The sequence below is a fragment of the Esox lucius genome, chromosome 4, assembly GCF_011004845.1.
Source record: "Esox lucius isolate fEsoLuc1 chromosome 4, fEsoLuc1.pri, whole genome shotgun sequence".
NCBI classification, from domain to species: Eukaryota; Metazoa; Chordata; class Actinopteri; order Esociformes; family Esocidae; genus Esox; species Esox lucius.
This window is the reverse complement of record NC_047572.1, coordinates 25394327-25408310: the sequence shown is the minus strand read 5'-3', so window position 1 is coordinate 25408310 and position 13984 is coordinate 25394327. Positions and strand designations below refer to the sequence as shown.

At 44.5% G+C, this 13984-nt stretch overlaps 1 protein-coding gene across 3 annotated transcripts in view; it reads right to left on the bottom strand.

Moving 5' to 3' along the window:
* unc5a (unc-5 netrin receptor A) overlaps positions 1-13984 on the bottom strand; it is a 241772-nt gene that overhangs the window by 44232 nt on the left and 183556 nt on the right. For 2 of the 3 annotated variants that reach the window (XM_020045944.3, XM_020045945.3), the window contains 2 exons: positions 2443-2697; positions 950-1267 (listed from right to left, as the gene is read on the bottom strand). In XM_020045944.3, coding sequence (XP_019901503.2) covers positions 950-1267; positions 2443-2697 — 573 coding nt within the window. The remainder of the gene's footprint in view (positions 1-949; positions 1268-2442; positions 2698-13984) is intronic. The other variant, XM_010900291.4, reaches the window with a different exon arrangement.

Here is a 13984-nt window from a genome sequence, read left to right as displayed (position 1 = left end):
CAGGTAACCATCGCCATGGCTGTAACCTGCCAGGCTTCTCCACTCTCCCTGGTGTATTACTGAAACAGCATGTAGACAGATCCCTGTCTCTCATTCATGCCCAGACACAATGGCACCCAGTGCCTCATGTAGTGCAATATGTATGAGCAAAGTAGTGTACTCTGTAGGGAACGGGATGCCATTTGAGACGTGTACGTAGCCTTCAGTCTTCTGTATTCGTCTGCATTCACCGTCCTTCCCTGAAACACTCAGAGTCAGGAGGATGGACAAGCAGAAAGAGATGTTCCTATGTGACCATCTCAACCTGCTGGTGTTTACTGAGATGCGTGTACAAAGCCGCAGCAAGCAGAGCTTCTGTGTGTCCATTGCTACATATTTAAGAGAGGCAGAGAGGCAGATTCAGCATGCATAGCCTAGCCTATCCCAAAGGCACTTGTGGGGATGCACCAGGGACAGATGGGGGAGGGGATGATACAGTGGGAGGGAGGGAGGGAGGGATGGATGTGGACAGACAGTCAGACAAGGAAGGAGAACAGACAAAAAAAATTTAAATGCCAGAGAAGCAGGGCAATCTGGAAAATTGAAAGACAGGAAGACAGTACACAGACCAGAAAGCAGGAAGACAGGAAATCAGGCAGACCAGAAGCGCAGAAAGACAGGAAATCAGGCAGACCATTAAGCATGACAACATGACCAAGTCTCTGGCCCCTGTAACACAGCCTGATTCCTCTGAATCAACTCCCCTGGCAGTTACAGGCCCTGGATGTGAAAAGACCCAACCAGGCAACTGCTCAGATAACACACAGACAACCCACATGATGGTCGCAGGCTCTTCGAAAGACCTAGGCACCTCCCCTGCATTAAGAAAGAAGCCATGTCTGCCTAAAAATGGGACTATCATTTTGTTTCATATACAGGAAGTCCTTGAGGAATTCCACCAATGTGTCACCTGTGTTGGGGATGGTCAGACGCCCCCCCAGGAAGTTAAAGGTCCCGTACGAGGTGTTGGTGACGTCGTGCGGCAGCGTTTTAAAGTACGTCTGACTGGACAGCCGGGTCATGAACTCGGCAGGGTCCGTGGTCAGCTTCCCGTTATGCAGGGTGTGATGAGACCCATTGGGCAGAGGGTCCAGAAGGGGCCCGTTGGTCAGGGAGAACTTAGCCGTGCCGGTGTGGTTGGTGCCGTCGTGGCGCGACCTCAGCGTGCCTTGGTAGCTGGTCGTGGTGGTGGTGAGGTCTGGCTGGATGGTGAGCAGATGGGAGTTCTCTGTTGGATCCGAAACAGAACAGACAGAGGCCACGGGCCTGGTGAGGTGGCAGGGGGCGTACAGAACACAGTTAATCCATCCACTGATTTCACACCACACACCGATGGAGACAGGAAGCGAAGGGGAGAGGGAGAAAGAGACAGCGAGACAGAAACACATTTACGGATACAGAACCACACCGACAGACAACCTCAAACATCCACTGAATTTTAATTGAATTCAGTCGATTCTTCCTTTCCCCTTCCTCTCTCTTCATCCGCAATCAATTCACCCTCACTCTCTTCTCTCTCGGTTTCCTCTCTCTTTACCTTTCAATTCAAAAGGCCTCATTGGCATGGAAAGTGTTACCACATACAAAGCCAAAGGAAACATTTAGACAGCTATTAAATCAGTGATTCCACAGATAGATCATAATAGGAAAAATAGCAATACTCAATGAGAAACCACACTTAGTAAGAGAACACAGTAATAAATTTATGGTGGCAGTAATGAAACAGTGATAAAGACAGGTTGCAATCGTACTGCTGTGGTTGGTCGTTCTACTGACGTTCCCCTAGGGGTTTTGCTGGAAGCTGCATGCATTGCACCTAATACGGTACCCAGGGTTTCTCTCACAATAGTGATTGGATTTCATCCTTCACTGTATTTGTTCAGCATTTTAAGGAAGCACCTTTCCCATAAACAGTACAGTTCTCTTGAGCCACAATCAACTAACATCTTCTCTCGCTCTCCACGTCTCCCCCATCCCTCTGTCTCCCCCATCCCTCCCTCTCCCCCATCCCTCTGTCTCCCCCATCCCTCCCTCTCCCCCATCCCTCCCTCTCTCCAGCCATAATCAATTCCAGCCAGAACTCAGGGAGAGAGGCTCAAAGGAGGATTAGCAGACTAGAGAGAAGCTTCTATGGTGAGCCAGAAGAGCGGGGACACACACACTCCATGCTCACTATTTAGGCTAGTTAGACAGTAAACATTAGACAGTCATGCACAAATGACTGGAACCGACGTGATGTGGACATGGAGACCTCTCAGTCATTCACCTGTATGATCATCTGTAGACTCCCCTTCAGCCCAACACACACACACACACACACACACGTGAGTACTATGTAGATGAGCATGGTGAGGCCGTACAGGCAACCTGGCGGCGTGACAGAAACAAAAAGCGTTTTCCTACTGCTGCGGGGCCCGGGGGGCCTGGGCCCGGGGGGCCGTGGGCCGGGGGGCCGTGGGGCCCACACACCTGGCTTGCTGGGCTTGATGCCCATGGGCTGGAAGCCGGTGGTGAGGATGGAGGAGTCCGCCACGTCCGCATCCAAGCCTTCCTTCTTACGACGATACACCAGAACCACCACAATCAACAGCAAGGTCAGGCAGAGGGCCACGGCAACGATACCCACGTAGAGGGCCACGTCCTCGACTCCACTGGCCGCTAGAGGCACAGACAGGCAGAGGGACAGAGACAGACAGAGAGACAGACAGAGACGCACAGAGAGACAGAGAGAGATGGGAGGGAGAGACAGGGGATGGTCAGAGTAGGTTAGCACAGTAACTGCTGGGATCAATTATAATCATAGTGGCCACAAGTCTGGCTCAAGTAGCAGTTAGAGGCCATCTTCTGATATTAGCCTTTTCTGTTCCGACCTGACCCCTCTCCAATCACTCCATCTTCCTCCCACCAGGTAGCATATTCTCTTCACATTACCATAATGCGACTGACGTGGAAGTGGACACAGCGCAAGAGCAGGATTTTGTTCCAAAACTCCACAGCGCTTCCTATTGACTCTGATGTTAAGCCCTATCAACAGTGCGAGTGTGTGTTTGTATCAGCAGCGGAGCGTGGAGAAGGGATTGGACATGGCTGTCTCGTGGGCCAGGTAGGTTTGGGTGGTGAGAGTAGCAGCTAAACCCTATCAACAGTGGTGTGTGTGTGTGTGTGTGTGTGTGCGTGCATGGTGGCGGAGGTGGGCGCTGTGCTACGGCTCTCAAGACTTTGGCTTAGAGGGTTTTTGTCACAGTCAAACAAGGAGGCGTGCCCACACACACACAAACACACACACACACAGTGAAACACAGAGGTGTAACACTGCCTATTCAACACTGTGTGGACAGCTGAAGGACTAGGTTTAGAGAGAGGACAGAGAGAAATATGGAAATAAAGAGAGAGAGATGGAGAGAGAGAGAGAGAGAGAGAGAGAGAGAGAAAAACATGGAACAAAAAGGAAAGCGGGAAAAAGAGAGAAAGAACTCGTAGTCTATCCAGTGTGAAACAGTTGAAATGAGAAGCATGTTTATAAGCATCCTGCCAATCATGTCTCATTATGGTCAAGTCCTATTTTGTCTGCCTCCAAACATGTCACTTGTTGTGATGGCCTCCTCCAACGGCCTTGTTCGTGTGTATAGATGTGTATGTGTGTTTCTAAACCAGCACGCATGTGTTTTCAGCTGAATACGTTCGTTCCCATTAAAACGCTGCAATCTGACCAATTCTAATTTGGTGTGATAATGAATCTGTGATTATAAAAAGGATACGATGATGACAGAACACAATATGGGGAAAGGAGAAAAACCGGGCCAAGGACATCTGTTTCCCTCTGTCGTCATCAGGTCTGTACGTCTGTCTCCATCCCGATAATCCTTTGGAGTGGACAAAGCCCCTCTGATATACAGCGTAGTTATGAGAAATGCCAAAATCTATTTCCCAGGTGGATTAACTCTATAGCTGTGATAACCAGGTCAATGGAACGCTGGCGGGGGCAGGGATAAAAGGACACTTTCATTGTCACTGTCCCATCATGATTTATTTGTTATAAATAACGGTTCATTAACAGACGCAGGTGGTTCCTGGACTTTGGCTCGGATATCTAGGTCATTTCACTTCAACAATTAGAAGCTGTCCATTTCAAGTGACTGCTAAATGCTAATCAAAGTCGTTCTTAACTGTAATGCAGTCGACTGGTGACTGACAACGACATGGCCATATGCTGGGGTGGAAATCCATACAAACAGCCTACTCAAATGTTCAAGCAAAACATAAAGTGATATACACATTCAAACATTAACACATATTTCTAGGGGCCATGTGGGGATTTGCGATCTAGCTTTCCCCACAGCATCTTTCCCCCCATAGTGTCATTCCCCCCACAGCATCTTTCCCCCCACAGCGTCATCCCCTCACAGCGTCTTTCCCCCCATAGTGTCATTCCCCCCACAGCGTCATCCCCCCACAGCGTCATCCCCCCACAGCGTCAATCCCCCCACAGCGTCATTCCCTCCACAGCGTCATCCCCCCACAGCGTCAATCCCCCCACAGCGTCAATCCCCCCACAGCGTCATTCCCTCCACAGCGTCATCCACCCACAGCGTCATCCACCCACAGCGTCTTTCCCCCCACAGCGTCATTCCCCCAGAGCGTCATTCCCTCCAGAGCGTCATTCCCCCAGAGCGTCATTCCCCCACAGCGTCATTCCCCCAGAGCGTCATTCCCCCCAGAGCGTCATTCCCCCCACAGCGTCATTCCCTCCACAGCGTCATTCCCCCCACAGCGTCTTTCCCCCCAGAGCGTCATTCCCCCCACAGCGTCATTCCCCCACAGCGTCATTCCCCCAGAGCGTCATTCCCCCCACAGCGTCATTCCCTCCACAGCGTCATTCCCCCCACAGCATCTTTCCCCCCACAGCGTCTTTCCCCCCACAGCGTCATTCCCCCAGAGTGTCATTCCCCCCACAGCGTCATTCCCCCACAGCGTCTTTCCCCCACAGCGTCTTTCCCCCCACAGCGTCTTTCCCTCCACAGTTCAGGAGCAGCTGGTTATGTATGTAGGTCTAAGAAGTAGACGTAAAGGGGCTTCATCTACATTTGATCATCTGGGTTTTTTCTGAAATGTTACGGCACAATCGGACTCGAAGACAATTGTATTCAAGGATTTAAACAGGCTTCTAAAGTTGTTAAATTACATAATATAAAAATTAATTCATGCTAATAAAAAGTACATTAATTATAATTCACATTTCCTGTTGGTACAGGATTATTTCCATGCTGTGTGAAACCGAAACACCAATGTCTGTTAGGATTTAAAAGTTTCATGATGCCAGTGCCTCCATGATTGGACTAACAGGAAATCCACATCTAATGACAAAAATGTGGAGGAGGGGAGGATTATGGTATAATTAAATGGCACCTATCAATGTCAATCTCCATATAAAATGTTGCTTCATGTCAATATTTCACGTCACATTGTTTGAACAAAGTCACTAGCTTTGAAACGATAAACCTGAGGAATCAAAATGACTCCAAAGAACCTTTGCTGCGTTCGTTACGAAAAACATAGTGACAGCATCAGTTTAACCTTAATGGCCAGCTGAACGAGGGCCTATGGTGTTTAAAATGCACTGCTGCCCTTTAAATTATTCAGTTATTCATACCACACCCACCAAACGGAGACATACCTTGGCGTCTGTTCAAGAACATTTACAAACATTGTTTTTGGGGGTAAAGTGACATTCAGTGGAAACAGTTCACCAAACTAATGAACATTTAATCAAACTGACCACTCCCATGATGCTATGATTGACAGCTATTGATTGGCCAGAGGGGGTTAACTACATCCCTTCTAATTGGTTAGATTGTGCCTGCAGCTAGCTCTTGCACCAGTGATTGGATAAGCACAGCTTTAGACCTGTCTGGTGTTGTTTGTTATCTGATGTCAGGGGGCCAAAAGCACCTTGATTCCTGACCTTTGTCACAAGCATTCAATACCCTGTTATCGCGTCTTCTCTATCTCCATCAATCCCTCTCTTTAAATCCATCCATCTCTCTTGTGCTCCATCTCTCTCTCTCATTTGCTCTGTCCATCACTCTCTCTTTCCCTCCATTCCTATCACTTTCACTCCATCTTTCTCTTCTGCCCATCCCTCAATTCATCCCCCCTTCAGTCTGACAGGCACTTTTGTCCGGGCACTCAGCTCTCTCTCTTTCCCACCTCACCCACCTGCTTTCCCTCCTCACCCCTCTCATTCCCAATCTCTTTGTTCTTTTTAAAATCTCCTTTGCTTTATCGGATCATCGCTAAGGTGTTATCAGACCAAGCAGGTTGCGAGGGACCATCGATGCTCCTCACAAACTCTAGCCACGCTGTTACCAGTTTGTCTGTGTGTGTGAGTGTGTGTCAGTCTGTGTTTATGTTTAGGTAGCACACCTCACTAGGCACCTCGCAGATTCCCCTCTCTCTAACAAATAGATTTTCACAAAGCCAGTCAATCACTGAGAGAACGTCCATCACGCTTTAATTGACACAGCTAATCAGTTCCTGTAATTGGATTGAAGCCACTTCATTTTCCTCCAAATACCTCTCTTTCAATCAATTCAAATCAATGGGGCTTTATTGGCAAACATCTGTTTAGACTGCCAATGCACGGGAAACATAATGGAACAAAAGGGAAATCAACACACAATACAACGCAACGCAAAAGTTTAAAATGGGTAATGACATTTCAATGTTTCAATGTTGTAATAATATGGAAATAGTTAACATATGGATGAAAAGTGAAAATACCTAAATAGAGAAATATTGTTAAAGTTTACAATGTTGTTCGAGCTCCAAGAGTTGCACTTTTGTCTTAATAACAGGTGAAATAGGTTTATTTTGCATGAATAATACAGGAGTTTATATGATCTGATGGAAATATATTTTTCTAATTTTGCTACACACTTGACTGGAGGTTAGAAAGTGCAGCTCCGTATCCACCTCATTTTAGTGTGTTTATCTGTGTGTTGTCTCTCTTCTCTTGAGAGCCAGGTCTGCCAATATCTCTCTCAATTGCAAGGCTATGCTTACTGAATCTGTACGATCATAGTTAAAGATTTCCTTAATGGGTGGTGAGTTAAAGTGTTATGTGTTCTGACACTATTTGTGTAGGGCAAAGTAACAGCATTCCCATTTCCTATTTTTTGGTAGATTCTAGTGTGTCAAGTAGTTCTCTTGATTCGGGTGTAATTGTGTTGTTGTCCTTGAGCTCTGTGTGGTCTGTTTTCAAATACAGCCCAGAGACTAACTGGCTGAAGAAGCTCTTCACCATGTTAATTCCTCCTTGGTTGAGGCTTTTTTTGCTTAAGGTTTGAGAATTGTTTACTTAAGGTGGTTGTGGAATTAACAGCTTTTTTCTGGATTTTAAAGTGGGTGTATTCTACAGTCTGTTTTGCATTCATTATTTGTGGTTCATGTTATACTCTGGGGATATTTTAGCAGAATTCTACATTCATGTCTCAATTGGTTGTTTGTCTTCATTTGTGAATTACTGTTAGGAAACTGGACACCAAACATCACGTTGTATGCATTTTTGACGACGATAAGACAAGCGGTCTGAGTACTAGTTGTTTTAGCTAACATTTCAATCCATACAACTACCGAATGGTCAATATTTAGATGGATATATGGTGGAGTGGCTCATTGGTTGTTGGGAATACTATCCATATTTTTCCATAAGGACAAACATAAAATGTGAATTATAAACAAATTCCCAGGAATCAACAAAAAATCTTTAGAGTTGTGTATCTCTGTTTTCTTTGTTTTCCTTCAATTGTGGCTGAATCTCTACAGGAGAAGTGAACATCTGATGGCATGAAACATCTCTCTTTCTTAGAATGTTTAGGCCATGTATTTTATAAATGTCGCTACCATACCATTTGACTTATCCCAATTCACATTTGGCCTCCGTAGTTCAACTGTGAATAGTTCTTGCACAAGAAAACACCTCCACCAAGCAAAATCTGTTTGGATCTGGCTTCACACCAAATCATATAAAAGTCAAAGCCTCACTGACAGAAACTATATTACTATAGAAATACTAAATATTTTGTCAAGTATGAATATACATAATCAGGTGTTTTCCTATGGTAGACAGCTAGCCCCAAACTGCCTTTTCCTAAATAGCCATGAATGGCAATAGAGATTTGCCCATGTAGTTTTACCTAATCCTATGCAAGGGACAGATTCAATTGAATTATAGCCCTAATCGTGCCCCAGGACTGTAAAAGGATAGAACTTCAAATCAACAAGGTGCCTCATTGTTCTTAATGTGGTGATGAAGGTAGTTTGGTTAACTAGAACATTTAGGCAGGTAAGGTAGCAGGACAAAAAATGCATACAATGCATACACTGTCTATTGTATGAAGTCAAGCCGTTTTAACAAGTTGACAAGTGGTCTGGGTTTCCACTAAGAAGGTGAATCCATAAAAGTGCTGCTCAACAGTTCAGGGTCTCCTGTTTTGTATTTTTTGTTTCATAATGCACCAAATGTTTTCAATGGGTGACATGTCTGGACTGCAGACAGGTCATTTTAGCACCCAGACTTGTTTTCCACAGAGCCACGCTGTTGTAATACATTCAGAATGTGGTTTGGCATTGTCTTGCTGAAATAAGCAAGGCCTTTCCTGTTTAAGGCATCATCTGGATGGCGGGCATATGTTGCTCCAAAACCTGTATATATTCTTCACCATTAATGGCACCTCCACAGATGTGCAATTTACCCATGCCATGTGCACTAATGCACCCCCATACCATTCAGGGATGCTGGCTTTTGATCTGTACGCTGATAACAAGCCAGATGGTCTCTCTCATCTTTAGTCCGGAGGCCGTGGCATCAATGATTCCCAGTTTTTTTTTCACATTTTGATTCGTCAGACCACAGGACAGTTTTGTACTACGCCTCAGTCCATCTAAAATTAACTTTGGCCCAGAGAAGGTAGCAGCGGTTCTAGATCTTTTTTATATATGGTTTCTTATTTGCATAGTAGAGTTTTAACTTGCATTTGTGGATGCAACGACATACTGTGTTCACAGACAATGGTTTTCGGAAGTGTTCCTCAGCCCATAGATTGATTTCCACTACAGAATTGCATCTGTTTTTATTGTAGTGCCGCCTGAGGGCTCAAAGATAGGTTTTCGGCCTTGTCTCTTTCATACAGAGATTTCTCTGGATTCTCTAAAACTTTTAATGATAACATATACTGTAGATAATGAGATCCCCAAACTCAGCAATTTTACATTGAGAAACATTATTCTTAAATTGTTGCACTATTTGCCTGCACAGTCTTTCACAGTGGTGAATCCCTCCCCATCCTAACTTCTGACAAACCTATCCTCTCTGGAATGATCTTTTAATACTCAAAATGTTAAAGACCTGTTGCCAATTGATGTAATTGGTTGTGTGATAATTCTCCAGTCTTTTGTTCCCCTATCCCAACTTTTTTGAAACGTGTTTCTGGCATCAAATTCAAACTGGGCATATATCTTTCAAGAAACAATAAAATGCCTCAGTTTGAACACCCGACATGTTGTCGTTGTCCTATTTTCTATTGAATATAGGGTTAAATGATTTGCACAATATTTGCTAAATAAACACTAAGACGTTTTCTTGTACAGTGTTTAATGTGAGCTAGCTACATTAGTGGTTGCTTAGCAGCTAGATACAAATGTGTTCCAAGGAAAGAGAGACTTCCAATTAGGGCTGTCATGATTTCAGATTTTCACTACAGATTTTCACTACAGATTTTCACTACAGATTTTCACTACAGATTTTCACTACAGATTTTCACTATCGTGGGCAATAGAATTCGCAGTAACGATATTATCGCAGTGTCTATAGAAAATGTGACAAACAAAAATGCTATCAGTCAAATTAATCTTTGTTTAAAGTATTTTTTTTACTCTTTTCTGGCAAATAAATTACACTGAAAATATGAGTGTATGGAGGTGGAGCGTGTCTGTTACCATAACTGTACAAATAAAAAAAAGCGTACAAAAAGAACAATTGCACTTAATGGATAGTGAAAAGGCAACCGGATGAACTGATAAACAAAAGATCCACATGGCCTAAAACTGAGAGGAGTTTCCTAGTTTTTCACCCAGTGAATAGGCTACGAAAAGACGTTAATTCAAATGCAAATTTTTGGGTCCAGACTCAAAGTTTTGGGAAAAATACAACATCCTTTTCCCCATGTGAATAGGCTACAAAAAGGGCGCGTCGTTGCAGATCTATCCTGGGGGTTCTAGTGGGGCTAATGAGTTGAAGAGTCTCCTTGTTTAAGGACATACATCGATTGTCTATAAGTGACTTGAATAAGGTATTGAAGAACCGATAGGGTTTTTGGGAAAAATACAACTTCAGTTTCACCTAGTGAATACAATATTATCATGTGTATTATTAACATGATAACCATATAAAAAAAAATACAAAATGTCGCAATACCGTTATATCGCGACACCCCTAGTTCCAATATCTGACTAATCATTGTGATTAGAGGATAGTTGTCAGGGTTAATCAATCAGGTCCAAATCTGATGGCTAATAAGATCATTGATGATCGAATGTTCATGAAGACTGAAGACTCTTTGGAATATGGCAATGAAGTAGAGGGAGTGGAATGAAAGAGAAAGGACTGGTACTGAGGCAATACCCTCCTTGATTAGGGACAGGATCCCCAGATCATCTATGAACCACAGACATTTGATTTCAGAGTCAAGAAGGGTGCAGCAGACAGTTCATAATTGGGTCGGAAACTTTTTATTCACTCTCCCAGTGACCTCTCTGCCTCTCTCCCCTCTACCACTCTCCTCCTGATTGACAGGTGTGAGCTTATAATCCATAAAGGTGATGAGCTGCTTTTTAAACTGACCTTAGGTTCCACTCATTTCCTTTCCTTCTCTTCCACCATCTCTCTTTCAACCCAACCTCCCTTTCTTTTCCAACTTTTTCTCCATTCCACCCCCCCCCCCCCCACCAACCTCCCCTGGGTGCTTCTTTCCTTCGTCATCTCTCAGTGATATGCCGTAGGGCCTAGCTGGTTAGCTAGTTAAGGATCAATTTAACAGGAAGACTACTTCTGCTGACTTTTTAACCGGAGGGAGTTTATCATCTTTCATCTCTTGTCACGGTAGAAGAATGAGAAAGTTAAGACTCTGGAGACAGAATTCAATCATAAAGCATCGAGCTGTTTTTCTTCTTTGGTGTTGTTAGTGTTGTGTCAGGCTGAATAGAGGCCTCCCACCAGTTTGTTTATTTCTTTCTGCAACTTTGGAAACTAGCTGTTAGCAGTTAGTTGTTTTAAGAGTATTTAAAGCTCCCAAATGCCATTGGTGGCCTACACCTTACAGCAGATGTTGAAATGCTTGTATATCATCTCAACAATCCAGTCTAATAATTACTCTGTAAATCTAACAAAAAAAACAAGAAATCATATAAATGCAGACTAGTGAAGATGGGTTAGAGTTTCAATAAACGGAACACAGCGCTTAGAGCAAGTGTAAACAACGTTCACAGGGCAGCAGCTTACTTGGAAAGTAAAGCATGGCTTGACCTTACGATGTTGGTGTTAAAACAGGCGTTTGCCCACTTCTCCAGGCACACTTTCACCACGGCAGGCAGAGGGCTCAACAGGCCCTCCAGGGGCATCCCACGCCTAGGGTCCACTCTCACAGGACTCAGAGCAGTCCCAAGTCATCCAGCTCCCTGACAGGCGTTGAGGTGTTGAACAGCTTCTCCACAGCAGTGCTCCTCTTATCCCAGGGCCGCCCGAGTGGTAGCACGGGAGTGGCGATGGTCGACCTCCGTAGCACTTCTGGAGATGGTACGCAAATGTGTCTTAGGTGACAGCTATAATGGAGGTGAGTTGGTCCTTGACCGGGCTCTCAAAGACCTTCACGATGACCAATGTGAGTGCTACTGGGCGGTTGTCATTTGTCACGGTCACCTGGGCATTGTTGGGTCAATGAAACAGGACTGAGAATGAGGAGTGCCTGCAATAACCTGTTATCGTCCGAAGGCCACATTCATCCTGTGTTTGACCCGTCTGATATAATGTTGCCTCTTCTGTCACATAACGGGCCCGTTTGTTCCTAGCTTTGTCTTCTGTGGCCTGGCAGTTGTTACATGTGATGGAACACACAGTTTGTTACTCGGACAAGCCCTAATCCGTCACTGTTGGGACACCAACCCCAGTGACAGACTCTGAGAGGTCCTTGGTGTTCTGCTCAGAGGCCCTCCCTAAACATCACGACAGTCCTGTATAATGACTCAGTACCGCACAGGGCAGTCCTTGGCAATGCTGCTCCCTGGTTTGGTGTTTGTCTGCAGGCTTGCCCATGGTTGGGATGGGGGCTCACACAGATTGTACACATGATCCTGTGTTTTCTATCTACATATTTTACAGGGAGCGTCTTCCTGAAACTCTCTTTTTTCAAAGTCTCCGGCCACAACAAAAGCGGTATGTGGTTTTCAATTTGTTCACGGGTCTCTGTAAATTCTCGAAGGCCAGCTTGACATCAGCTAGAGGAGGGATTTACATGACAGAGAGAAGGATCGATTACGAATCCTGTGGGATGAAAAAGGGGCTCCATATGATTACGAGGTATCCCAGACTACGTTCCTATAAGATACTTTATGAGTTATTAACCACAAGTCACACTTTGCCCCCTCTGCTCATTTACCAGACAGATTTTTGTATCATTGTCATCGAGATAGACTGAAAACTAGGAGATGACTGATTAATGGTAGAAGCAGGATTATGTTAAGCTAATAATCCTTGCCCTGAATTCATCTACTCTATTATGTAGAGATTAGTTTGGCCTTCTCTAGGGTATGAACATGACATCTTCCCTTATTCTTTCCCCTACTCTTGACTATGAGGGATAATACAAAAAAAGGCTCTGTACTGGGGAAGACCATTTTGCCACTACTGGGTTGAGTGGTCACTCATCTGATGTCCAGAAGTTAACTGTAGGACATGGTACCAGAAGTTCTGCTCTGCTTGCTGCCTTCCTTTAATCGTCCCACAGCTCTTAGTCCTTCCGCGCTCTTCTTGTTTCATCCTTCCCCTCTCCTCTCTTTTAATCCTTCCTGTCTCCTATCGTTTCATCCTCCCACTCACCACTAATTTCATCCTTCTCCTCTCTAGCAGTCGTTTACTTCATCCAACTCACCTGAGTCCCAAATCACATCAAATATTCTAATCTAAATATGCTAAATATGCTTTTAACAAATTAACAATGAATTATAAATAAGCCAAGCCCAAAACAAAGACACAAAACAGACAACACTTCGCTACTCATAGTGGGTTTTCACTATTATTGTATCTGATTTAAAGCAATTATTTGTAACACACCTCAAGCAATGCGTTTTTCAGCGATTAACATCATTACATTCATTACACAAATTAAGCCAATAATTATTGTGTTGTCCTACTAATTTCTCAGTCTGCAAATACAAGCTTTCATATTTTGCCACCATCCTCTGTGACCCCAGCCACCTGGTAGCCATTTTAGAGTTGGCTCTATGCCAGAATATTTTTCAATTACAGAGAGAAAGAGGGAGAGAGAGAGAGAGACAGCGGAGGAGAAATGAAGACGGAGAGCAAAAGAGGTAGGGAGGGAAAGAGAGAGAGATGATGGGAGGGACAGAGAGGAATAGGGGGAGGTAGAAGGTGAGAGTGTGTTTGGGTTGTTGGTGGCTACATTTTTCTGCTTTATGAAAATGAGAGCGGATGGATTTAGGTTTGTTTATTTTAGAGATGCTCCATGGTGCTGCTGTAAAATCCCCGTGTTTCTCTCCTAGTCCCTCCCATCCTTCCTCCGTCTCTCATCCTCAATAGATCTCACAGAAAATACAGACCAAATGATTGTCTGACCTCTGGACATTCATTGGTTAATGACTGAGACAGGGGGTG